General features: G+C 45.0%; 2 protein-coding genes across 6 annotated transcripts in view; one reads left to right on the top strand and one right to left on the bottom strand.

The window, feature by feature from the left end:
- Positions 1-26,898, top strand: part of CSGALNACT1 (chondroitin sulfate N-acetylgalactosaminyltransferase 1) — a 366,108-nt gene that overhangs the window by 132,074 nt on the left and 207,136 nt on the right. The gene's annotated exons all lie outside the window — the stretch shown is intronic.
- On the bottom strand, positions 6-7,578 carry LOC140845279 (uncharacterized). The gene is made up of 4 exons (XM_073219273.1): positions 7,557-7,578; positions 6,098-6,818; positions 3,217-5,954; positions 6-2,467 (listed from the first exon to the last, which is right to left on the bottom strand). Exons 1-4 carry the CDS (start codon positions 7,576-7,578, stop codon positions 2,463-2,465), a joined length of 3,486 nt encoding a protein of 1,161 aa, XP_073075374.1. The 3' UTR covers positions 6-2,462.

Raw genomic sequence — 26,898 nt, 5'->3', positions numbered from 1 at the left:
GCAAAGTCTTTATTCAGCCAGCAAGCTGGGGTCGACAGCACCTCCCCTGACACGCAGGCCGAGTCTGAGCTGCCAACCCCCAGGCAACTTTAGGTATTGCTTATATAGGATTTTCACAGCGTTACATAGAAGCCCGCGCATTTCTACAACCAATAATTTTAAAACACATTCTATATTGTAATCTTTCAGGAAACACTCCAGCTGCTTGACCGCTTCAATTGTTATCTCTTGCTTACCCAAGCATGTCCATGTGACTTATCACGGATCACGCCCCCAGGCTGTTGCCCACTTCTAGTTATCTAACTTAAAGCAGGCGCATTTCTAAGCTTAGCCTCGGGTTGTTTATTCAAAACTGGGTGGCCCATGCTGAGAACAAAGCACACAGGCAGTTAGGTTAAATGTTATTAGTCCTCTTTCCTGACTCTTGATGCCCTCTGCCCTCCTTTACATCTCCCCCCCTTTTCTTGATCAGACTAAGGAATCTTCCGCAGTGGTATCTAGGGCCTGATATTTTTGGCGAAGGACTAGGAGTTGGACGGTGTCAAACTTCTCTTGCACAAACTTAAGCAGCCTATTTATTATACACGGGCCGATGGTAAGCAAAAGCAGCAGGATGACCAGTGGCCCTGCAACGGCCGAGAGGAGGGTAGCAAACCATGGCTTGTGCTTAAACCAAGATTCAAACCAGCCTTCGCTGCTGCTGCTTTCATATTCTTTACGCCGCCTGTCAAGTTCTTTTTTCAGTTTGGCTAAGGAATCTCTAACTGCACCTGTCTTATCTACATAGAAACAGCATTCTTCTTTTAGGGCTGCGCATAGCCCACCTTCTTTTAAGAACAAGAGGTCCAGGCCTCTTCGGTTCTGTAGGACCATCTCTGCCAAGGAGGTGAGGGATTGCTCCAGGTTTGATACTGACTGTCAGAGCTGTTCTAGGTCCCTGTCAACTGCCAGCCTCAGGGTTGTGAGCCCTTTTTCCCGTGTCACGAGGGCTGCGACCCCAGTGCCTGCCCCTGCTATCCCTAGGGAGACGAGGATCCCAATGGTCAGGGTAGTAACAGCCTCCCTCTTGCTCCGGTGGGGATTCGGCCTTTCTTCCCAATAAGAAAGGAGAGAGTCATGAGAACGATATATTAGGCGAGGTAGAATGGCCACCAGCACACAAAACTCATTATTAGTATTGAACACAGAGGTGGATAGGGCCGGGGTGAGGCCTGTCTTTGAACAGAGCCACCAACCCGAGGAGGGTATAATCCACTTTCCTTGCTCCCACGGGGTGCTATTATAGGAGGAGCATAACTGGCTCTGGGCCGTCGGGACTGTGCCTACACATGTACCAGCAATAGAGACTTGAGCGATTGTAAGTCTCCATGGTCTCCCGTCCCAGTAGGTGGGATGGGAGTTGTTGATAGTGTAGGAGCCATTTATCCCGATTGCCTTGTAGAAGGGGGGTGAACCTGGGTAGCATAGCCAACAGGGATCAGTGAGGGAGGAAGTGGTGTGGTTAAGAGTCTCTACTACTGCCTGCACCATTTCCCACATGGGATTATCTAACCCGGAGGGAGTGTGCTGGGCCCATAACCCAGAGGTCGATGGACCCAGTCCTCTCGTGGGTTCTGGAGCAAGCGTCCTGGTCGGCATTTTCTCATCCTTTTTGCTCAGGCCCTTATCTTGGATTGAAGGTTTCTGGGGATTTATAACCGGGTTGGGACCTACGGCGGCGGTGGGAGCTAACGCGGTTAATTTAATGGTGAGGGTTGAGCCTTCTTCCTCATGTCCCCAAGATTTACAGTACTTTATCCCCCATGTTAGCCCTCTTATCCAACGTGACACCTCAGTCTTTTTGCCCATCTCAGTGAATTGAATTCGTACCCAATCCTGGTCCCCGTCACAAGCCCTGTCCCTTTGCACGTGACATGGGAGGCCCTGGTTGACATAAGAAAATTTGACAGCATCCCCTTTTGTAACCGGCCATTTCTGACCCCCATCATTTGAGGTTACACAGATCAATTTGGCACACCAGAAGGGCCCCCACCCACATGATTCTCCTTTACCTGCTTTTGGGCAGGCATAAAATCCCTGGGCCTGAGTGCCAGCTGAAGGGGCGATTCCCCAAAGGGTCCGGTAACCTTGGTTAATCCGTTGAAGGCAGAAAAACAGGTCAGGCCACCAGGTTCCGAGTGGCGCACTGTGTTCTGTGGTACTGATGACTTCCCCAGTTGCGCCGTTGACCAGCACCCAGGTCAGGCCCCATGGCGGGGGGGGGGGCTGGTCACAGATGTGGTTCCCTTTAAGGTCCATACTAAGGCACTTATCAGCAGGATCCCCTTCATCTTCATCTTAGGTGTAGTTTCAGGGGATTCGCAGGATGCTGCTGCACCTTCCACTCCTCCTTGTGGGCCCCTGGATCCTGATGAGGCAGGATCTTCCGAACGTGGGTGTGGTGCACCCAAGGAGCGATACCGTCAACCTTGAGAGCAGTGGGGGTGGTAAACAATACAACGTAAGGTCCTTTCCACCTGGGCTCAAGAGCCTTCACTTGGTGTCTCTTGACCCACACCATATCCCCTGGGACTATGCCATGTTCCGGGCTCGGAATTTTCCTGCCCTCGTAATACGCTCTGATCAGGGGCCAGATTTCCTGCTGCACTTTAGCAAGAGCTTGCAACACCTTCAGATAGTCAGGGGACGGGTCCTCTACACCGGGAAGCTGCACTCGCCGGATTATGGGTGGAGGAGCCCCGTACATTATCTCAAATGGAGTTAAACTATGTACATAGGGGGAGTTCCGAGCACGGAAGATGGCTAAGGGAAGGAGGGTCACCCAGTCCCCGCCAGTCTCCAATACCAATTTAGAAAGGGTCTCCTTCAGGGTCCGATTCATTCTTTCTACTTGCCCAGAGCTTTGTGGGTTATAAGCACAATGTAACTTCCAATCTACTCCCAAAGCTAGGGCTAGTCCTTGCAGGACTTTGCTAACGAAAGCCAGGCCGTTATCGGAACCTATTGCTTCAGGGACCCCATATCTGGGGATGATTTCCTCAATTAATCTTTTTGCTACTACCTGGCTAGTCTCATGCTTGGTTGGAAAGGCCTCCACCCACCCAGAGAAAGTATCTACCATAACCAGCAAATACTTGTATCCATACTTTCCTGGTTTTATTTCGGTGAAGTCTATTTCCCAACTCCTCCCTGGAGCCCTCCCCCTTTCCTGGGTACCTGCCGGGTGCAGCCCTCTTGGGGCTGGTCTTAGCCTTGCACAGCTACTGCATTCATTCGTGATCTGACGAGCTGCCTCATTCTGGTGGGGAAACACCAACTGCGCAGACTGGAAAAGGCTGAGCAGCTTTTTCCAGCCTAGATGGGTGGACTTGTGCAGATTAGCAAGCATGTACTGTCCCAATGCTTCAGGCAGGATCAACCTACCTTCTTGGTCCCTACTCCAGTTTCCCTCCCTAAGCACTTTCCCCGAGACTTGTTTCTTAATCCACTCAAGATCCTGGGGGGAATACTCAGGTTTGGGTGGCAAGGCGGGCAGTTCAGGTATGGGTATTTCGAGGGCTGCAAGTACAAGGGAGTCCGAGAGGGCTGCCCTTTTAGCTTCCGCATCAGCATGGCTGTTGCCGACGGCCTCAGGTGTCTTCCTTGATTGGTGGCCCGGTACATGTATAATTGCTACCGCTTTGGGTTTTTCGACAGTTAGTAGTCTTTGGACTTCTTGCAGATTCCTCAGTCCCTTTCCTTCCGTGGAACGGAATCCTCTTTCTCGGTAGATGGCACCGTGGACATGAACAGTGCCAAAGGCATATCTGCTCTCTGTGTAAATGTTGGCCCGCTTGCCTTCCGCTCTTTCCAGGGCCTCAGCGAGAGCAATAAGTTCCGCCTTCTGTGCTGAGGTGCCAGGGGGCAGAGCTGTGCTCCAGACAACTTCCCCTTCGTGGGTTACTACTTCTTCCCCTGCTCTCCTGACCCCCTCCTGCACAAAGCTGCTCCCATCCGTATACCAATTTAGCTCACAGTTCAGTAACAGGGTGTCTTTCAGGCCTGCTCGCACCTGGATAATTTCGGAAAGGATATCTCTACAGTCATGGATGGGGGTCATCAGATCTGGGTCCGGCAGAAGGGTGGCAGGATTTAGGGTTACCGGGTCAGAGAAGGCGATTCGGGGAGAATCTAGTAGGAGCCCTTGATAGTGGATGAGTCTTGCGTTCGTCATCCATTTTCCCGGAGGATGATTGAGGATCCCCTCCACGGTATGTGGGGCTGTTATTCTCAGATTTTGGCCAAAAGTCAGCTTGTGTGCCTCTCTTACCAGTAGAGCGATGGCTGCTAGGATACGCAGACAAGGTGGCCACCCGGAGGCCACTGGGTCTAGCCGCTTGGACAAATAAGCCACAGGTCTCTTCCACGGGCCCAGCTGCTGAGCCAGAACTCCTTTAGCCACTCCCTTCTTTTCATCTACAAACAGGATAAAGGGTTTTTCTGGGTCTGGCAGAGATAGGGCAGGGGCCCGGAGGAGAGCTGCTTTTAATCTGTCAAACGCCTCTTGTTGTTCCTGCGTCCATTGCCAGCCCGGCCCTTCTTTGGTTGCTTCATAGAGCAGCCAGGCTATTTCTGCATACCCTGGAATCCAGAGCCTGCAAAACCCGGCTGAGCCAAGAAATTCTCTCACTGCCCGGGGTGAGGAAGGGACGGGGATAGCTAGGACAGTTTGATTCATGGCCCGTGTTAGCCACCTGGCCCCATTAGATATTTTGTACCCCAAGTAGACTACTGACCTCTGGCAGATGTGGGCTTTCTTGGCACTGGCCCGATATCCCAGTTCGCCTAGTTCAGCCAGCAAGTTCCCCGTGGCTTCTTCGCACTCTTTACGGGTTTCTGTGGCCAACAACAGATCATCTATATACTGCAACAACGTCACGTGGGGGTGGCTCCTGCGAAAGGGCTCCAAGTCCTGGCTTAGGGCTTCATTGAATAAGGTGGGAGAGTTCTTGAAGCCCTGAGGCAGTCTAGTCCAGGTAAGCTGCCCTTTTCTTCCTCCCCCTGGCTCTTGCAACTCAAAGGCAAACAAAGGCTGACTAACTTCAGAGAGTGGAATACTAAAGAAGGCATCTTTCAGGTCCAGAGTAGTATACCACACATGCGTGGGTGGCAGGTGGCTGAGTAAGGTGTAAGGGTTAGGCACTGTAGGATGGATGTCTTCCACCCTCTCATTGACTTTCTGCAAGTCTTGCACTGGCCTATAATCTTTACTGCCAGGCTTCCTCACTGGAAGCAGAGGCATATTCCATGCAGATTGGCAGGTCTTAAGGATTCCTGTCTCTAACAGTCTATGGATATGGGGTGCTATCCCTTTTCTAGCCTCTTCTGGCATTGGATATTGCTGGACCCAGATGGGTAGAGCTGCAGCTTTGAGTTGAACAATGAGTGGGGATAGGTGTTTGGTGAGACCAATTCCTCCAGTCTCGGCCCATGCGGAAGGAAACTTCTGTACCCAAGAGTCCATTTCTCCCTGGCCCCCCTTTTCTTGATCCGCCTGTAACAGACCATGTTCGTCGGCCAGGGACAGAGTTAGCACATGCGCCGGTTGTAGGGGCTGCCCTTCTTTGTCCATGATTTTTATCCCTTCGGGTTCAAAATGAATGCGAGCCCCGACCTTGGTTAATAAATCTCTGCCCAGCAACGGTGCGGGGCTCTCGGGTACGACCAGGAATGAGTGAGAGACCTGATGCCTTCCTAGGTCCACTTTTCTGTTAGTAGTCCGGGCACATATCCTGGACCCTGTCGCTCCCTGGACTATACTTGTGCATCCTAGGTTTAGGGGGCCGTGGGCCTGGTTGAGAACTGAATACTGTGCCCCAGTATCTACCATAAACCCAATGGGAGTCCCCTCCACGCACAGGGTTACCCAGGACTCGGGGAGGGGTGCCGAGCCCGTCCCCGTCAATCTTCCTCTCCTAGGTTCAGGGTCTTAACAGGGTTCCCTCTCCCTTGTTCCCTCCTTTAGGGGCACTCCCTCTTCCAATGTCCATATCTCTTACACAGGGTGCACTGATCTTGTCCTAGTCGGGATTGTCGGGATCCTGTTCCTCGAGGTGGCCTAGGACCCTCCTTCACCCCGGCCAGGAATATCCTGGCAATCTCCTCCCTCTGCCTCTTGTTCTCCCTTTTCTGAAATTCTCTGTCTTCCTTCCTATTTTTCTCCTGCATTACCCATTTCTCTTTCCTCAGCCTTTCTTCTCTATCTTCCAGAGTTTCTCTAGCATTGAAGACTTTTTCTGCCTGCTGCAGCAGTTCCCTAATAGAGATCTCCCCTAGGTCCTCCCGCTTGTGGAGTTTTCTCCGGATATCGGGGGCTGCCTGGTTGATAAATGAGAGGACTACAGCTGACCTATGTTCCTCTGCTTCCGGGTTTATGGGAGTATACTGCCGGTAAGCGTCAAACAGCCTTTCCAGATACGCGGCTGGGCTTTCCATTTCCCCCTGAACAATAGTTTTTACCTTAGCCAAGTTAGTGGGCCGTCTGGCGGCCACCCGGAGACCGTTCATCAGAGTCTGGCAGTAGACCCGGAGACGCTCCCTACCTTCTGCAGTTCTGAAGTCCCAATCTGGGCGTGTAAGTGGGAACACCTCGTCGATGATGGGCTGGAGGGTAGTGGGTCTTCCATTTTCTCCGAGGACATTTTTCCTGGCTTCATTGAGGATACGCTCTCGTTCTTCCGTTGTGAAGAGAGTGCGGAGTAATTGCTGGCAGTCGTCCCATGGGGGACGATGGGTAAACATAATGGACTCCACTAAACCTCTAAGACACTTGGGGTCCTCTGAGAAGGGAGGATTCTGAGTCCTCCAATTATAAAGGTCACTAGATGAAAAGGGCCAATATTGATATTGCTGAGCAATGCCGGTACCAATGGCATGCACAGGCAGAACCGGCACTGCTCCTTCTGAGGTGGAGGAGGGAGCCTCCCCTTCTTATTCCCTGGCCCCTCGAGACCTTAGCTGTTCTCCTCCAGTTCTACCTGGCGCCCAGCGTGGGGCCAGGGCGGGGGAGTGTGAGGAAGCTTTTTCCGGCCTCCCGTCTCCCTCTGCTGAAGAGTCTGTGGAAGCTGCAGCCGCCTGGTTCTCGCTAGGTTCCCTAGCCGCATTTTCTGTTCCCCCGGCAGCTTCACCCCTCTCCTCTACATAAGGGGGTGGCTGCTCAATCGGCGGGAGGGGATAAAGAGGAGAACTGTCGGGGAGGACAGGCGGCGCACTTGGGCGCACAGGATTTCTGGCTCTGCGATCAGAGGGCTTTAATTTTTCCTGGGCATCTAGGACGGTGGTCTTTTGTGGGTCAGTATGAGGTTTCTCCACCAAAAAGGGCTCCAACCAGGAAGGGGGATTCTCGGCCAAATTTTCCCAGACAAGAATATAGGGAAGTTGGTCAGGGTGGCCCTCAGGACCTGGCCAGGAGATAATGGCTTTGATCTTGCCAATAAGGTCCAAAGAAAGAGACCCCTGGGCTGGCCAGCCTACTCTGAAGGAAGGCCACTCGACTGAGCAAAAGGTGTCGAGCTTACCCTTCTTGATGCCAAGGTTCATACTTAAGACCTGTTCCTTGACTTTGGGGAAATGAGAGAGGATCAGACTCTTAGGAGTAGCCTGAGTCTGACCCATGATGAGAAAGAAGAAGGAAAAAGACTATGAGGGAGACAAAGGCGAAGGATGAAGATGCCACTTCAAACAAAATGACTGTTGTATGTGCTTGTGAACGAGTGCCTGTCATTGCACAGTTTTTTTTTCCGCGGGGGACGCGACTTTATCTGGGATTCGTGGCTGTGACCCCCTTATCCTGTCATGGGAGTCTTCTAGCGGCGGGCACCCTAATGGCTTTTAATTGCTCGACCCGTGCCCACAGGGAATGATGTAGTGGCAGAAAGGAGGAACGGAGAGAGCAGGAGAACTTTAGAACAAGGAAACTTAAAATGAGAAGTGCAAAAAGAAATATAAACCAAAACCAAAACACAGTAAAACAATCAATGATGACACCAAGCACACACACCACATCTGATCACACTCATTTGGACCGGTCCTTCTCCCACTCTGGTGCACACCACACTCACCACTTTCAGGGTCCTCAAAAACTCTCGTAATTCTCCCAAAGGGCGTCCACTCGGACTGCCGCAGGGTGACAAGCTCGATCCCTTCCTCCTCGGGTGCCAGTTTTCTGCCGATCGGACTTGCCTTCCTAAGGCCGAGTCACTGGGACCTTAGGGCCAGGATTGGTTACCTGGGCTTCACCCAGGGTCGCTAACCTGGGGACCGGGACTACCAACCCGGACTTCCTCACTCGGGACCACTAACCCAAGACCATACACGGGATGGCGACTCCTGCTTTATAATGGATTTATGCAGACACGAGGGGGCAACCCTCGAATTACACTGCCCCGTCCGGACAATTAGACCTTGCCTCCAGCTGTCCTTTGTTCTCAGGGAAGCCGCTCGTATCCCGGACGAGCCCTCAAATGTTAGGGTCCGGGCTTCCGAGGCTTCTCCAGAGAACAAACTACACAGGCATAGAGATGTAAATACAGGCAAAGTCTTTATTCAGCCAGCAAGCTGGGGTCGACAGCACCTCCCCTGACACGCAGGCCGAGTCCGAGCTGCCGACCCCCAGGCAACTTTAGGTATTGCTTATATAGGATTTTCACAGCGTTACATAGAAGCCCGCGCATTTCTACAACCAATAATTTTAAAACACATTCTATATTGTAATCTTTCAGGAAACACTCCAGCTGCTTGACCGCTTCAATTGTTATCTCTTGCTTACCCAAGCATGTCTATGTGACTTATCACGGATCACGCCCCCAGGCTGTTGCCCACTTCTAGTTATCTAACTTAAAGCAGGCGCATTTCTAAGCTTAGCCTCGTGTTGTTTATTCAAAACTGGATGGCCCATGCTGAGAACAAAGCACACAGGCAGTTAGGTTAAATGTTATTAGTCCTCTTTCCTGACTCTTGATGCCCTCTGCCCTCCTTTACAGTGTGGACTTGCATCACCTGCCCTGTCCTCAAGGTGGGCTGGGTCCTAGCCTGATTGCCAGGGCTGACAGCAGGGTCATGGGTTATGCTGATACCCTTGCAGAACAGCAACATTCCAGGCCAAGTTGCTCCTGTCCTTTTGACCTTTAACTGATCTCACTGAAGATGTCTGTATTCTTAGGTATCTTTCCCTAGAGAATTAGTGAGACCTTGACTTTGCATAATGCTTAACAGAGTTTCAATGGGGACTTCTTTGCCCATTGTTACATTGCTCTCACTGTAAATATTCCGCCCTGCTTTTCCCTGGAGGGCCCTCACCCTACTCTGACTACACCCATGGTCCCTGTCTCAATAGTATGTATATGCCATAACTTGCTAACCATTATCCAGTATTAGGCATTTAAATTGTTCCCAGTTTTATGAATAATGTTCCTGTGTACATCTTAGTGCATCAATCTAAAATTTACAATTGGTTCATTTAGATTAATTCCTTGAAATGAAATTAATATGTCAAAAAGTAGACCACTTTAAAGGTTCTTGGTACATAATGCTTGCCAGGTTATTTACCCTCTGGTGAATTTCCATTCTAGCCATTTTTATCTGTATATTAACTTTTTATCTTCTTTAAAGAAACTCTCTACATTTTATCGAAGTTTGGTGTATTTCTTACAGCTTATACGGGGTCTTTATATATTAAGGATATTGACCCTGTTTTTATTATATTTTTGAAAATATTTTCCTAATTCGTTTTTGGCTTTTATTAAAAATTTTTTTTGATGTTTACATGTTTTAAATTTACTGATATTTCTTTACCATATTAATACTGTATATTACAGTGTACATAAGACTATAAAATTTACCATGTAAAAATACATTAATTCAATTTCCTCATTTTAACTTTTAAGTAGTCATTTATATCTTGTGTGTATGTTTTTGATTTCTGTCATAGTTATAGAAAGCTTTTTCCCATACAGAAGAAAAATAATTATACTTAACTATATTTTTTCTAGCTCCTCTAATGGAATTTTAAAACTTTATGATTTACTTGGGATTTGTTTTGGAGTACATTTTGAGATTAAAAAAGCCCCTCTAACTTAATTTCCCTCTATAGATAATCAGTTGACCCAGCAATATTTTTGTTGAATAAGCCATGGTATCACCACAGATTTTTGCCATTACTTCATCATGTATTCATGTCTTAGGGTCTGCCTCTATGGTGTTTAGTTTTATTCTTCTGTTTCTTTTTTACCTAGCATTATACTCTTAATTACAGTAGCTTTGTAATATCTTTTATTATATGAGAGGTTGTATTTCTCCTTAGAGTTATTGTCCCAAACTTATTTTAACTTTTTAATTTTCTAAAATATAAATCATCGAAACCTTTTTCCAAATTCCTTATCCTCTGTCTCCCCTGACCTCCTCCTCCTACCCTAAAGCAAAAATCTAACAAAATAATAACCAAAGGGAACACAGACAGCTCCAGGATTTCTGTTGGATGTTAGTGAGATAAACCACTAAATTAATTTAGGTAGAACTGAGCTCTTTTAGTGGTTATTTGAAAAGGCACTTCCCTCTTAAACAAAAGCTCTGTTTCATCAATAATTTTGCTGGGTTAGATGGTTATCATGCATCCCTTTCTGAGCACCAAAGATGTTTTAAGGCAGAACTGTGTGACTGCAGCCTGCAAATGGGCAAATATGGCCCAATGCTGCCAGAAACGGCCTTCCCACTAGAGTGTTTTTTACGCTTTTAATGGATTGTAAAACAAACCAATGAAGAATATGCAGCAGAAACCTTATGTGGCCCACAAAGCTTAAAATATTTACTGTCTGGCTCTTTACAGATAGAGTTTGCTGGGGGCACCCTGTGGCAGGCTGGCAAGCACACTGAAGGCCCTGGAGCCTGCGTGAATTTAAGTCGGAGCTTCCACTCCCTTGCTGCTCGGCAGTACATTTCTGGGGTGGTTTTTGTTTGTTGAATGTATCTCAGGTAATCTTATATGAGACTATTAACAAATGTTCACAGGCTTTGTTTCTTTCTTCCTTTGCTTTCTCTCTACATTTAAAAATGTTTTTATGTATTTTAAAAACAGAGAAGCAGCAGTGCTATTTTGTAGAATCCTCTCACCTCGAGTAAAGCATTTTGCTAACCTGGTGTGATCTGTTTATTATCCGATTCACTTGCATCCATTTCCACCAGAGAAAAGGCCGGACTGCCCAGGGACAGGACAGGGAATGGGGGTCTGTCAGGCTCAGGCAGGGGAGGGGCTCAGGGGAGACTCCTGTGTATCCTGAAGGAGCTGGAATACTTCTGCGTGGTCTCAGGAGGAGGCGTGAGGCAGAGAGATGGCTGCAAGAAGAGACAGGACCTCCTGTCACTGCAGACTGGTGCAGTGCTGGTACATCCCTACCCCTCGAGAGCTGGAAACCCTGGGAAAAGAGGAACTTGAGAGAGATGGGCCAGAAGAAGTGCTACTGATCTGCCTCTGCTCCAGATGTTACCACTGTTGTTGAAGTAAGGGCAGGAGAGGCCCGGGTCAGCCCTGGGCTCACGATTGAGCAGCCTCGGCCCACCACGTGGGTCCAAACTCTAATGGGGTTCAGAAGGGTTTCTCCCCTGTGTCTTGGAAAATACAGTTGTTCAGCCATTGAATAATCTGAAAAGACAAACTATAATAGAACCCCTAAGCTCCTAAATTTACTCTCTGAAATGTTTGAGGTGTTTGCTAGAGGCCTCACAATCTTTTTTTTTTTCTTCCCCAAATGTAGAATTACTCAAGAGTGTCATAGGGCCCTGCAGAGTTTGGTTAATAGAATTTACAGCAGGCAAGTCAGGGAAAGACCAAATTTCATGGAAAAACTTCTGAAGCAAAGTCGTTGGAAATTTAAATTAGATTTGAGTGTGACAGATTGACTACTAAGAAATGCTACAGGGCCTCACTGTTAAATTCTACAGGAATCTGCCTACAATTAATAGTGGTGTTTTTTGGATGCAGTGGGTGCTGATTCTGAGTATTGAATGCAAGTATATACATTTTCCAGATGCAATCACTTTTCCCACGTAAATGAAGACATGGTTGTATCAGGGACTCAAAGCTACCACAGTAAGCATGTGTCTAGCAGCAGTTTGGTGCTCAGTCAAGAATATTCTAGCAGCTGAACTCCAAGGAGTCTTTGGAGAATTTCCTGCTCAAGAAATGTATAATTTTGAAAAACAAAGAAAACACAGTGAGATTAAAATACTGGGAGATTTGTGTGTGTGAGTGTGTTTACATATACGTACATACATAGGCATATGTAAATATGTATCTGTGTGTGTATATATATATAGGGCTGACATATTTCATAAAGTGAGCTGGACTCCTGGCAGGGGCAAGAGGATGCACTGTAAGATGTTGATTCTTGTGACCTGTCTGTTCACTGGAATATCCTGATGGAAACCAGAGGTCTTTCACTTGCGTGTCTGTCATTTCCACGAGGTGCGTTGGACACACGGGGCTCTCAGCAGCAGGTGGGGGTGGGCAGTGGGTCCCGTGTGTGGGCTGCGTGGAGGCCTCGGGAGCCTCCTGGGTGGGTGCTGTCATCCCTCAGATGCTTGCCAGCCCAGGCTCATCCTTTCCCAAGGCACTGGAAGAATGGGGCCTACGCTCCCTCAGAAAGGGACACAGGACAGCTTTTATAGATGTTCATTTCTTGGGGCTGTGTGCCCTGCCTCGCTCTGTCACATATCCGGCTCCCGCACGGCACCTGCACGTGGGGGCTGCTCCACGAACATCTGTGGGGATAGAGAGACCATCTGTTAGGTGTCTCGCGGCTATAGTCCTAGTTCTTACATTCACCCCCCTTCCAGATCACAACGGGGGCTGACGTTTATGGACTGGTGACCACACAAGTTACTGAATTAAGAACTTCCTCTGTAATTCCACTAAATCTTCATGACAAGAGGCATGAGGAGCACACGGTCAGGGTACTAGGGTGTGCTGTGGCCCCGGCCCCACACGGTCAGGGTGCTAGGGTGCACTGTGGCCCCAACCCTGTGGTGGGGGTTTTCAGTGGGTTTCACGCAGCAAAGTTCAGCTCACCATACCTGGGCCACACACACGTCAGGAGGTGCCTTGGTGACCTTAGCACGTCTCTGCCACCTCATGCCCAGGCTGGGAAAGAGGGAGGCTATGGCATCATGCACGGACTTCTCACTTTCTAGACCTGGAAGCCATGTGCCCTACATATGTTCACTTCTGTGGCTCCGAGCAAGTCACAGGGCTCCATCCAAAGGCAGGGGGCTGGGAAGTACAGTCCGCTGTGTGCTGGGAAGTACAGTCCACTGTGTGCTGGGAAGGGGAGGAAACAGGGATTGGCGTGTGATGGTAATGGCTATCGTAGGTCCATTATGTAGTTATCACCAGTTTACAGATCATAAACTGAGGCCCAGGGTGGATAGGTCACTTGTTCAAAGTTACACAGCTGGTATGTGTATGGCAGAGGAAGGCCTGGAATTTAGGTTTGTTTGTTTTTGAAGCCCATACTCTTTACCACCAGTCAATACTACCTTTCTTGAGGAAAATTTCTTCCAAAGAAAACTTGACTTCAGTGAAGGGGAGAATAATAAAGGTACTGGATTTGGGATTTGGGAACCTGGTTCATCGGACTGATTCATCACAGATTCTCTGTTACATGTAGCTAAGCCACTTCTCTGGGCTCATCTCACGTGGGAATAATAGTTGCCAGAGCAGACCATGGACCTGGGGAGGTGTAGGCGCTGCATGAAGATACCGTGGGGTGACTGCTGACGCCCACCTCACGCCTTGGTCTTGGGCAGGTTTCCACAGGCAACAAGCTTTAAGGTTCTTACAAGAAAATAACCAAATATGTTAATGTTGGTATATTTAGTTGTTTTCTTTGCAAAAAAATGTACTGTATGTTACATAAAAAGCTATAAGATAAAGCTCCTTGTTATAATCTTTCCAGATGTCTCATTAGACCAAAATGATGTTAATTTAAATGAAATTATTTAGCTCCCCCCTTCCAATCCCTTTCCCCTTATCCTTTTATTATGTAAGTTTTCAGAAACTGTCCTTTTAAAAGTGAGTGTTGCAAATGGATGTGTCACTATAAGCTCAGGAAACTCTTTAATGTTTTGCCACCTGTATATGGTGACGTGGAGGGGGCAGGTTGTCTGATGCCTAATAAAGAAAAGCAACCTCTTCCTTTGTAGGTGTCAGAGGAGAATCTTCTTTGTCAAATGTGTTAACCTACTGGCCCCAGTGGTCTGTTTCCCAAAGCCTGTTGTGATGTCACTCTCTCAGTATTTGTCTCCTCTGCTGGGTATCTCCCAGGCCTGATGCCCTGTAGCCAGTCCCTCCCTGGGCCTCCTGGGAGCCCTCAGTCCTGCTGGGATGTGCAGCCCACGGCCCACTGCACGTGCCCTGATCTTACATCAGCCCTGCCTCACGTCGCTTCAGATGTAATATAACAGATTTTTACAATCCGTGGAGAGTGCTTTAACAGGTCAGTGAATAAACCAAAACGTTTCTGTGCAAGTTTGGGAGCAAAATTTCCATTAATTAAAAAGAATACCCAGCATATTTTCCTTAGACCCCATCTTATAGACACGTTCACCCCACATTGTTTAACTGTAACCCTTCAGAACTAAGGCAAGCAGGCTACGCCTTTCTTTCTCCCAGTTAGAGATAAAGCCTGTTTTTGTTGATTGTTCTGCAGTTGGGTCACTTGAAAATGAGATTTCATTTAAATGTAACATTTTCATTAGTGGGTAATGGGCCTCTTTAATTTTGTACTTTTAGAGTGGTTAGGGAAACGTTTACCTTTCCTCTCGATTTTTCCTTTCCCAGAGTGCTGATCAGAGAGGGAAGATTCATGAGAGAATAGATCATGGTGACACATCTCTGTATTGGAAGCCATAAAAGTTCAGAGAAAGAACACGAAAGTAGGCATTTATAGTATTAAAAGCCTTTGGCAAATTATATATGTGGTGGTTTTAACTGACCTTGAATTTACGTAAGTCTTTGCGTGTGGTCTGTAAAATCAGAATTTATATCAGAATGTGGTCTGTAAAAATAATGGTAACCTATTGAATTTACAAAATATCCTCCCAGAGGCCTAGTTCAGCCCTTTCACAGTAGGAGCAGGGACCTGACACTACCTTGGCTGGCGGAGGTGGTGACTGAGTGATACTTCCTTTGCGTTCCTGTTGTTTCAGCCCGTTCACATAACCACCTCCTGCAAAGGGCTCCTGAAACTGTTTAAATTCCAGGTGGGTCAGACTTCTGTGCATTTAGATTTCATTCACTTATAATACATTGAGAGTATTATATGTCCCTTTATTCTTTTTTTCCCTTTCCAATTTACCCTGCTTCTTTTGCTTCACTTTGGGATAACATTTTTGATGCTTCTGAGGACCGTAATTAATTGGGACAACACCAACTGCGATGAGAAACCTTGCAGGGTAGGAAGAAGAGGGCAGGTAGGTCCAGGGCTAGCTGAGCCCAAAGACACGTTGGCCTTGGTGGGCTGAGGCTGCCACTCTGGGTGGCCTCACGGCACCTCCGCCCTCCAGGCTGTCCTTGTCCTTGTCCTTCGCCTCCTCTGCTCTGCCTGCTGCAGTTGTGGACGGGGCCGTGACCCGCCCCAGCTCAGGAGCTGACGTTGGAGCTGAGCCCTAGAGGGCGAGGTGGGGCTGGCTGTGCTGCGAGGTGGGGAGGGAGTTCTGGGCACAGGAAGTGTTCCCGCAGGTGGGGAGGAGGGGGCGGGAGGCTGGAGAGAAGTCTTACTAAGCGCCTGGTCTCAAGAAACTGACCGTTTGGGATGGTTGTCAAGCCACTAAGCTTCCCCCACTGCCCTTCCCTCTCCTCCCTGAAATGGATGCTTCCTGGAACCCTGTCCTCTGGCTTCAGTTTCACCAGTGTCTGCGAGCCACTCCAGACGACCTGGAAGGGGCTGTTTAGCTGATTCCTCTGGTCGGCCTCAGCTAATGTCCGCAAGAGGCACCAGCTCTGGTGTGCTCGTTAAAAAACAACAAAAAGCTGGCCAGGTTAATTTAGCGATGGCAGAGTAGGCCATCCCAGGGTAGGTCATTTTGATGTATCAATTATTTTGAATTAAAATTACTTGAAAAACAGCTAGTGCAAGAATGACCTTCTGACCTCCTTTGTCCTGCCAGGAGCCGGAGGTTAAACCCCCACATGGCAGGTGCCCTCCCTGTGCCAGCTCGGTAGAAGGCCAACCTGTCACCAGAGGTGGGGGTCCAGGGCAGAGAAGTCTGTATCAGCAAAGCTTGTTGCTCCTTCACCAATTCACTAACCTTCATCGTGTCAAATCTTTACCGATTTATTGCTTCCTTGCTGAAAGGTATAAAACTTGCCTGCCCTGGTCACTTCTTTGAGCTCATACTGTGGGAGCTCCTATACATATGAGATCGAATTTGTTTTCTCTTAATAATCTCAGTCAATTTAATTCTTAGACCAGCCAAAGAACCTAGAAGGGAGAAGGGAAGCACTTTCCTCCCTTTCTTGGGCTGCAGTTTTCCGTGTCAGATGCAAATGATGCTTAGGAGGTCGGGTTAGTCCTGGTTATTTCCCCTCCCTCTTACTTATTTCCTTTTTAGGACTTTACCTTCAGTTTTACAGTTACATCGGCCCCGAAGGGAACCTGCTTATTACATGTGCTGCCATAGACTTAATTTGCACAGAATAATATTAACAATATCTGTAGGCTTATTTCTCTCATACACACATATGGCCACATAACCATTCTGCTAGCATAAAGTTTTAAATGCTTTTATTTTAAATATCAGCCTTTGGGGAGAATAATCAAGACCTAACAGAAGGGAAAATAAGGCTTATGACATTATCATATAAAAAAGAGAACATTATCATAAAGTGGAAAGAAAAACAATAAAATAAAAATCTTACCAACTGCATATGGTAAATAAAAAAGAATGATTGCTGCTGTTACCAAATATGAAAATAACAGCTCTAACTTGAGAAGATAAAGGTTTTTCCTGGAAAGGGGGGTGGGGTGGAGTTGGCTGCACATCAGCTGGGACAGAGAGCCTTTAAGGCAGAACAGTTTCCTGAAGACACTTTAATGAAAAAGACGACACAGTGCAAATCACAGCTTGCTTTAATGAATGATCCCTTTGAAACCCCTGTTTTGAGGATTCTGATTAGCCTATGGAAGCATCCACATTCAAATGTTATAAAAGGATGCATGGCATAATCAAGGTGAAAAAGCTTCATAAAACCTCTGAGAAGAAAGGTCCTCAAGCTATTTGCATTGAACAGAGCATTCTAGGAGGATATTACAGAGGTGTGTGTGGTTGGGGAAAACACTGGTGGCTGTGCACACGAGACACCAGTGAACTGCTGCTGCTGTGAGGGCCAGATGGGTGTGCTGTCCAAGTGTACACAAGATAATAAACCAGTGTGACTTTGTGGGACCTGTTAGTACTTGTCAGAGACAAAGAAATGCAGAATTTTAAAAAAAAGTAGGCCCTTCTCTAGTTAAGTGAGCTCAGCTATGCAAAGTCGTGCTGATTTCAGAGACATTATTCTCCCTGAAATTCTGGGTCTTTTATATATTGTTTCTGGGAATGCTACCATTACATTTGAGAAACTGTGCGAGCAGTGTTCTAAGAAGCTGGAAAAGATGGGGCAGTGAAAAGATGCAGAGGAGGCTGGTAAGGCTCCCTGCCTGCCCCACCCTGGACGCCTCAGATCTGCTCCCTTCTGCCCATCCCTTTATGAAGTGGCCCCCAAACGCTGAGGAAGTTCAGCAACGCAACAGACAGTGAAGGAGGAGCCCGAGACCCCTGGTGCTACCACAGACAAGGAGCGGGCAGAGGAAGCTGGACAGAGAGCTGCCTCCGCACCCCAAGCCCTTGACTCTGACATGCCGTGGCCTCCCGCATGGCTGACCGTGAGGGTCAGAGACAGCCCATAACTGTGCCGGAAAGCTTCCATCATTGGTGTGGGTGGGAGCAGTATGTTTCTCAAGCTGTAGGGTGAAAAAGGAAAGAAATGGATTACAAAACTCTTCCATTTACTTGTGCTGTATTAAACGTCTGCAGCTCTTCTGTCCTGGAGATGCCACAACAGGATTAGTGAGCATGTATGGCTGACCCAGACAAGACACCTTCAGTTCAGCGACAGTACCAAGTATTCTCTCGGCTGAAGTCCCTCACTGGAAATGTTTCTAAAGTTATGCAGCATTTTACCCTTAGTAGCCTCAAAACTCTCCATAAAAAAGCTCTCAGCGGAATGCATAGTCACTCTGCTTAGCTTGACAGCAGAATAATGGAGAGGATTTTCCCAGCACTACAGAAGAGTGGGGTTTTCAGCATTTTACCTGAAGTTTCTTAGACTAGAGGATGTCTAGTTTCCATATAAAATATTGGGATACCTAGCATCATTTCGTGTATGCGGCCAGAATTAAGAATTTGAATGTTCCCTCAAAAAAATGCAGTAATGAAAGCACAAAGAAAAGGTATCCAAATGTGAAATTTATTCCCAACAAATGCTTTTTTGCTGCTTTTCTTAAATGTTTTGCCATTTGGTTTCGAAAGGTTTTCATGCATCTTTGCCATCTAATGAAGGACTATTTCCAAGGCTTTTGAGGTGCTACCCTAAATAGCAGATCCATAGTTGAGGAGAAAGTGATTGTTATTTTTAAATGGTTTTATTGTTTTTTAAGAATGGAAACATAAAATGGGCTGTTGAAAATTTAAGATGCTTTCTAACAATTTTTCAGGGTAGATGTGCTACATGATTTTGATTATGTTAAATTTAATAATCATAAAGTCATAACTATGACAGATTCACGTGTTTGTGAAAATTAAGAAATTGAATGAAATTTTCTTTCCTCAGGCATCTTTTTTTTTTTTTTTTTTTTTTTTTTGCATTTTATTGCCTGACTCTTTAGAGAGTTAATGAGCATCAAGGCCATTATATAAATGTGCAGGTGTGACATGGTGCTTTCAAATAAACATAGTAAGAAAATGCCTTTCACTATTTGAAAATTGCAGCCACAGCAGGTGTCCTAATGGACAGCAGAGGCTTTCTGCCCGTGATGCTGTGGCTCCACTTCCCATAAAAGTTCAGAGAACATCTGGAGAAGCTTATAGAAGAAGGAAAACCCCAGACCTTCCCATCTCCCCAGCCGCAGCTTCTTGTGCCTTAGAAATGATACAGAGCAATTTAGGATTGTGCAATGTCTGCGTAACTCTGAGGAAAACTTGTTAAGCAAAGCGAAATCCTGCAAAAGGTCAAAGAAAATGACCTTACATGCTTAGTAGTCAACAGAAGACAACTTTTATCTTTGTACTTTAGATATCTTTATGCCCTTCAAACTTCATTTTAGTATATTAGTAAGAAAGGGACACATTTTGCTTTGTCTTTTCCAAGAACAGTGTATTTCTGGTACCAAATAATACCAGCTCTGCCTTCAGCAATAGTAATGAATTGTTCTGAATAATTTTTTCTCTCAACAGAGCTGTCTTGTTTGATTAGAATTTCTGAGTATGACACTTATGGGCTGAATCCTGGCAGTTTGTCATGATGTTTATTAGTACTTTTCCCTTTAGGGAGTTGAACAGACTGCTTTAAAAAAATTCACGTGGGTTGTAACAACAATGAGATACCAGTACACACCTGTTGGATGAAAGCGCTGACAGCACCATTTTGGGCTGGTGAGGATCTGGGGTGACAGGAGCTCTCATTCAGTGCCAGTGGGGATGCAAAAGCTGCAGCTGCTTTGGAAGACACTTTGCAGTTTCTTGCAAAGCTAAACATTTGTCACCCTATGATCCAGCCATCATGCTCCTGGTCATTTACCTAAATGAACTGAAAACTTATGTCCAACACAGACCTGCACACAAATGTTTGTAGCACTTCTATTTGTTGATTGACCAAAATTAAGAGCAACCAAAATGTCTTCCAGTAGCAAATGGATGACCAAACCAGCTGGGGGGCCAGTGACCATCACTGGGTGCTGTTGGCTGGATGGGGAGCCCTCCCAGTGTGGCCTTTACTCTGCGGTGGCTTCCACTGAGCTGTCCTGGTTCTGGTTTGAAGTCTTCAGCACGTTGCACTCCCAGCTCCCTGGGTCTCTGCTCTCATCCACAGTTCTGATTGATTTTGATGCCACACCTGACTTACTGGACTGCGTGGTTTCTCATCTGTAAATGGGCATCACTGTGCATACTTCTTCTGTTTTGTGTCTTCCGATTCAATTTATCATATGCCACAGGGATGTTGTAAGCAGAATGATAATTAGAAACATGTGTTAAAACCTCTTGGACAAAATTGAATTCCTAAAAGAAGATTCTGAGAATGATGAGCGGAGATGGAGCTGATGTAAAGTCAGGTGAGTATACCATTTTAAAAAATTTTGATATCATTAACATAAAATCACATAGGCAACATTGTGGTTATTGGATTCCCCCCATTATCAAGTCCCCACCACATGTCCCGTTACAGTCACTGTCCATCAGCGTAGTAAGATGCTATAGAGTCACTACCTCTCTGTGCTATACTGCCTTCCCTGTGCCCCCCAACCCAGGTTATGTGTGCTGATCGTAAGAGTAGCATTTTGATGGTAGACTTTTGTAACTGGAAGGGACTGTCATTGAATTATTTGGTCCAGTTTCATGCCAGCAGGCAGGGGATTCTCCAGACCCTAAGGCTCCAGCTCACAGTGCTGTAATTCAGGGGAAAGGTCTGGTCTGTGAGGGCAGAGATAGCTGGGTTTCAGTCTCATCCACCACCCATGGGCAGCTGGGGGCCTTTGAAGCTCGGCCTCTCTGGAGCTCAGTTTGCTTGCCTATAAAATGGGAATGGTCACAGCTGCTTTATAATTAGCTGATAACATATATAAAGTGGCTCTGTGGGGCCTGGCATGGGCAGGTGACATGGGTTTGTTAGGTTTTTGTAGGATGAACGGCCAGTGAGAGCACATTCTCTCCTGCTTGAAGGTCTGGGAGAGTCAATGGGCCTCTAATCTGTCCTAGTTTACCCCTCCTTAAATGGTCAAGAAAGCGTCTTTTAAATTAAGGCATCATTGATATACAGTCTTAGGAAGGTTTCACATGACCAACATTGTGGTTTCGACATCCACCCATATTGCAAGTCCCCACCACCAAGCCCACTGTGATCAGCAGTTGATTCCTTCTTATTCCCGAGGTGTAGCCCACTGCATACATGCACCACAGTTCCTCCACTTACTTCTTGAAAGACATTTGGATTGTCGTCAGCTTTTTGGCTATTACAGATAAAGCTACTCTGAAAATTCATGTACATTTTGCATGTACATTTGCATGTACATTTCTCAAAGGATAAATACCTAAATGTGTGATTGCCGAGTCATAAGTTAAGGGCATATTTAAGTTAAAAAAAACTATCAAACCGTTTTCTTGAGTGGCTGTACCATTTTGCATTTCCACCGGCAGTGTCTGCATCCTTGCCAGAATTTGGTGTTATCATTATGTGAAGAGGTGTCTCATTGTGGCTTTAATTTACATTTCCCTACTGGCTAATGATGTTGAACATCTCTTCATGTACTTATCTGCCATCCGTATATTCTCTTTTGAAGGTCTGTTCCAGTGTTTTGTTTGCCATTTAAAAATATTAGGACTCTCTGTTTTCTCACTATTGAGTTTAGAGAAGTTCTTTGTATATTCAGAATATAAGCCCTTTGTGAGATACGTGATTTGCAGATATTTTCTGCCTTTTTGTGGCTTGTCTCTTAATCTTTTTCACATGATACTTTGCAGAAGAAAAGTTTTTAGTTTATTGACTTTTTTCTTCAAAATCATGTAGCACATCTACCCTGAAAAATTGTTAGAAAGCATCTTAAATTTTCAATAGCCCATTTTATGTTCCCATTCTTAAAAAACAATAAAACCATATAAAAATAACAAGCACTTTCTCCTCAACTATGCTTTTGGTGGTTTGCTAATATTTCTTTGCCTAAATCTAAGTCACAAAAAGATTTTCACCCAAGTTTTTTCCCAAAAGTTTTATATGTTTACATTTTACATTGAGATCTAGGATCCATTTTGATTTTTAACATGTGAGTTTTAGATTGAAATTCTTCCTTTTTCCTTTTTGGTATGGATATCTGGTTGTTCTAGCACCATTTGTTGAGAATCCAGTCCATCCTCCATTCAATTGCTTTTGTGTCTTTGTAAAAAATCCATTGGCCATACTTCTGTAGAGCTATTTCTGGGGTCTTAAATCCACTCTGTTCATCTATGTGTCATTATCTTGATTACTGTAGTTATATAGTAAGCCTTATAGTTGGGTATTGGGATTCCTCTAACTTTATTCTTCTTTTTCAAAAATTTTATAGCTATTTTAGTTCTTTGGCCTTTCCATATAAATTATAGAAGAAGCTTGTCTATATCTACAAGAAGCCTTGCTGGAATCAGTCATTGTTGTAATGTCATTATTACTTTCCTCATTCTGTATTTGCTTTTTTCATGGAGAAAATGTGATCTCTCTTTGGAACAGATTCAGTGAGGTCACTCAGAAGGTTGACTGGTCTAGGACCAGTGTCCATGGCCTCTGAATCTTTGATTTCTAGGATTTTCAGTTTGCTACAAAGTCTTCCCTCTAGACCTACTGAGTCTTACCTCTTTTCCATACATTTTTCTACTTTCTTGGAAGGGATTATTAAGAATTTCATTATTGTATTACAGAGATAACATGATCGATAGTGAAGAGTTCCCTTAGAAATGTGTGGGAAGTGCAGGCCCCTATACCCTAGAGATTCTTGTTCAGCAGGTGAGGTGTGGACTCTGGAACCTGCAATTGGAAAAGGTACCTCAGGAGACTCCGATGCAAGGGCCACAGACCACACTCAGAGCGCCTGGAGATGATTGAGGAAGAGACATGGGCCTTGGCTTTGATCTGGGTCTAATTCCTCACTTAATAGTTTCATAACTCTATGCTTCAGTTTCTTCCTGTATGAAGTGGGGGTAATGGCATCTGGTTCACAAGTTTTATTACTGATTAAACACAGTGTTTGTAAAGTTCTTAGCATTAAACTTGGCACCCAAAGTCAGTGAATGCTACTTCCTTTCCTTCTTCCTTCTAGACTGTGAGGTTTGATATCTATTTGAGGCTGAGACAGTGTTAAGTGTTTAATAAACTGTTTCACTTTCCTTCTGATCACTGGGAGGACTGCATTTGTCAGCCCCTTTGCAGCTAGGAAAGGTCATCGACTAGTCCTGGCCAGTGGAATCTGAGTGTAACCCAGATGTGTCACTTCCAGGCTGAGACGGCTAAGGATTTGATTTGATCTCCCTGTGCACGCATCTGCTTCTGCTAGCTGCATGGTACCCGGGTGATACTAAAGCAGGAAGGTGGTAGCAGCCTGATTCCTTGAGTAACCATGTGGAGGAGAGTGCCTCCATTAACTGTATTAAATGGTGATTCAAAAGAGAATTCAACCTTTGTTGAGGTTTTGGGGTATGGATTATAGCACTTAGCATTATTTACTCTAATTAACATATGGTTGAATGATTAAAAAATTTTAAATTATCATTTGAATATTGTATTTGTTATGATATTCTAAGTGCTTTATAATTTACCTGGGCTACAGGAAATACAGTCTAAAGCACGCAAGCATTTCAGCAGGACGTGGAAATCCTCAGTTGTGGTGAATAAGAAAAGTTTTTCAAGCCCGAAAAAACCTATTTTTGTAGGTTTTATGCATTTGTAGTTTTTTTTCTTTTTTAGAGGGCATCTTTCATATTTATTGATCCAGTGTTAACAACAATAAAATTCTGTATAGGGGACTCAATGCACAATCATTAATCAACCCCAAGCCTAATTCTTAACAGTCTCCAGTCTTCTGAAGCATAACGAACAAGTTCTTACATAGTGAATAAGTTCTTACATGGTGAACAGTGCAAGGGCAGTCATATCACAGAAACTTTCGGTTTTGATCACGCATCATGAACTATAAACAATCAAGTCAGATATGATTATTTGTTTGATTTTTATACTTGATTTATATGTGAATCCCACATTTCTCCCTTATTATTATTATTATTTTTTTTAATAAAATGCTGAAGTGGTAGGTAGATGCAAGATAAAGGTAGAAAACATAATTTAGTGCTGTAAGAGGGCAAATGTAGATGATCAGGTCTGTGCCTATAGACTAAGTATTAATCCAAGCTAGACAAGGGCAACAAAACATCCACAGATGCAGAAAATTTCTCTCAAAACAGTGGGGGGTGAAGTTCTAAGCCTCATCTCTGTGGATCCCCAATTTCTCACCTGATGGCCCCCCTGCGACTGTGCCTGTCTTAGGTTGTTCCTCCCTTGAGGAATCTTACCCGTCTCTGGCTAACCAGTCATCTTCTGGGGCCATACAGGGAAATGTAAAGTTGGTAAGTGAGAGAGAAGCAATATTCTTTGAAAAGGTTAGCTTTTTACTTCTTTGCAGATTTATGCCCTGTGGCTTCTATGTCCAGCATTTGTCTTGAGGTATCTTTACCACTTGGAAGAATTATGATACTTGGGAATTTCCATATGAGGCACGAATTCTACTATTGTAATTAGGAAGGAAGAAGAAAAGCTATAGAAGTAGCAGATGGAAGAAAACATAGGAAGATTGATTATTTCTTTGACATATCTTCTTGTAGAGTAATATAAGCATATATAGGTTTTAAACTACTAATTAAATTGTGAACACACATTAACATAATAGGAATACAGCTACATAACAAAAGCAGACCTACAATTACCAGCCAGCCATATCCAGTGAAACCAAGAAAACCAGTTAGGTACCCTAGGCATTTGTGAAAACTTATCAATGATATGATGGATATTGTCTAACTGAATCTGAATAGTTTGAGAAAAATCAGACAAATTAAAACAACACATTCCTGGGAACTGTTCACATTCCATATGTTCTTTTAACAGTAGATAGTCGCACGATTTTGGAGCACTGCAATGTGCACTTCTCCTTATTCTTGGCTGAGTTCCGACAATATAGATCCAGTCAAATTTGTTGTTTTACTGTATGCACAGGCCAGCTTAGATATCTCCTTCTTCATTCCAATGGCAAGTCCAGAAACCGGTGGGATGAATGCAGCTACAACTGCAACAGTGCCAGGATCTTTGTTGAAGTATTTTGATGATCATATTCTGGAATGACTCTTCCAGAGGATGTTGATGTTGGAAGTTCTTCATATCATATCTTAATTCATTTTCTGGGTAGCCAAATTAGGCTTTGATCCTCTGTATAAACACAAACAAACCCTTTGCCCACACTTTGATATGACCTTTATACCATTGTGAAGAACTATTGGAGATCACCACACAGGAACCGCTTTTTTTTTTTTTTTTAGGAGAAAGGAATATTATCAGAAAAATGTACTTCCATAGCTGATCATCTGATACCCTTTAAAAGATTAAAACTAAGGATATGTAAAGCATGTATTAATCATTGATTTGCAGTTAGTTTTATCCTATCAGGGAGTAATCCCCCTTTCCTTTCTCTTTTTTTTTTGTTATCACTAATCTACAATTACATGAAGAATATTATGTTTACTAGGCTCTCCCCCTTCACCAAGTCCCCCCCACAAACCCCATGACAGTCACTGTCCATCAGCATAGCAAAATGTTGTAGAATCACTACTTGTCTTCTCTGTGTTGCACAGCCCTCCCCTTTCTCCCACCCCCCACATTATACATGCTAATCATAATACCCCCTTTCCTCTCCCCCCCCACCTTATCCCTCCCTACCCATCTATCCTTCCCAGTCCCTTTCCCTTTGGTACCTCTTAGTCCATTCTTGGGTTCTGTAATTCTGCTGCTGTTTTGTTCCTTCAGTTTTTCCACAGATGAGTGAAATCATTTGGTATTTGTCTTTCTCTGCTTGTCTTATTTCACTGAGCATAATACCCTCTAGCTCCATCCATGTTGTTGCAAATGGTAGGATTTGTTTTCTTCTTATGGCTGAATAATATTCCATTGTGTATATGTACCACCTCTTCTTTATCCATTCATCTACTGATGGACACTTAGGTTGCTTCCAATTCTTGGTTATTGTAAATAGTGCTGCGATAAACATAGGGGTGCATCTGTCTTTTTCAAACTGGAGTGCTGCATTCTTAGGGTAAATTGCTAGAAGTGGAATTCCTGGGTCAAATGGTATTTCTATTTTGAGCATTTTGAGGAACCTCCATACTGCTTTCCACAATGGTTGGACTGATTTACATTCCCACCAGCAGTGTAGGAGGGTGCCCCTTTCTCCACAACATCGCCAGCATTTGTTGTTGTTTGTCTTTTGGATGGTAGCCATCCTTACTGGTGTGAGGTGATATCTCATTGTGGTTTTAATTTGCATTTCTCTGATAATTAGCGATGTGGAGCATCTTTCATGTGTCTGTTGGCCATCTGAATTTCTTTCTTAGAGAACTGTTCAGTTCCTCAGCCCATTTTTTAATTGGATTATTTGTTTTTTGTTTGTTGTGGTGGGTGAGCTCTTTATACATTTTGGATGACAAGCCTTTATCAGATCTGTCATTTACAAATATATTCTCCCACACTGTAGAGTACCTTTTTGTTCTATTGATGGTGTCTTTTGCTGTACAGAAGCTTTTCAGCTTGATAGAGTCCCACTTGTTCATTTTTGCCTTTGTTTCCCTTGCCCGGGGAGATATGTTTATGTCCATGAGATTTTTGCCTATGTTTTTTTCTAAGAGTTTTATGGTTTCATGACTTATATTCAGGTCTTTGATCCATTTCGAATTTACTTTTGTGTATGGGGTTAGACAATGGTCCAGTTTCATTCTCTTACATGTAGCTATCCAGTTTTGCCAGCACCATCTGTTGAAGAGACTGCCATATCC

The sequence above is a fragment of the Manis javanica genome, chromosome 12 (genome assembly GCF_040802235.1).
Source record: "Manis javanica isolate MJ-LG chromosome 12, MJ_LKY, whole genome shotgun sequence".
In the NCBI taxonomy this organism is placed as follows: domain Eukaryota; kingdom Metazoa; phylum Chordata; class Mammalia; order Pholidota; family Manidae; genus Manis; species Manis javanica.
This window is presented reverse-complemented; position numbering and strand designations above follow the sequence as displayed.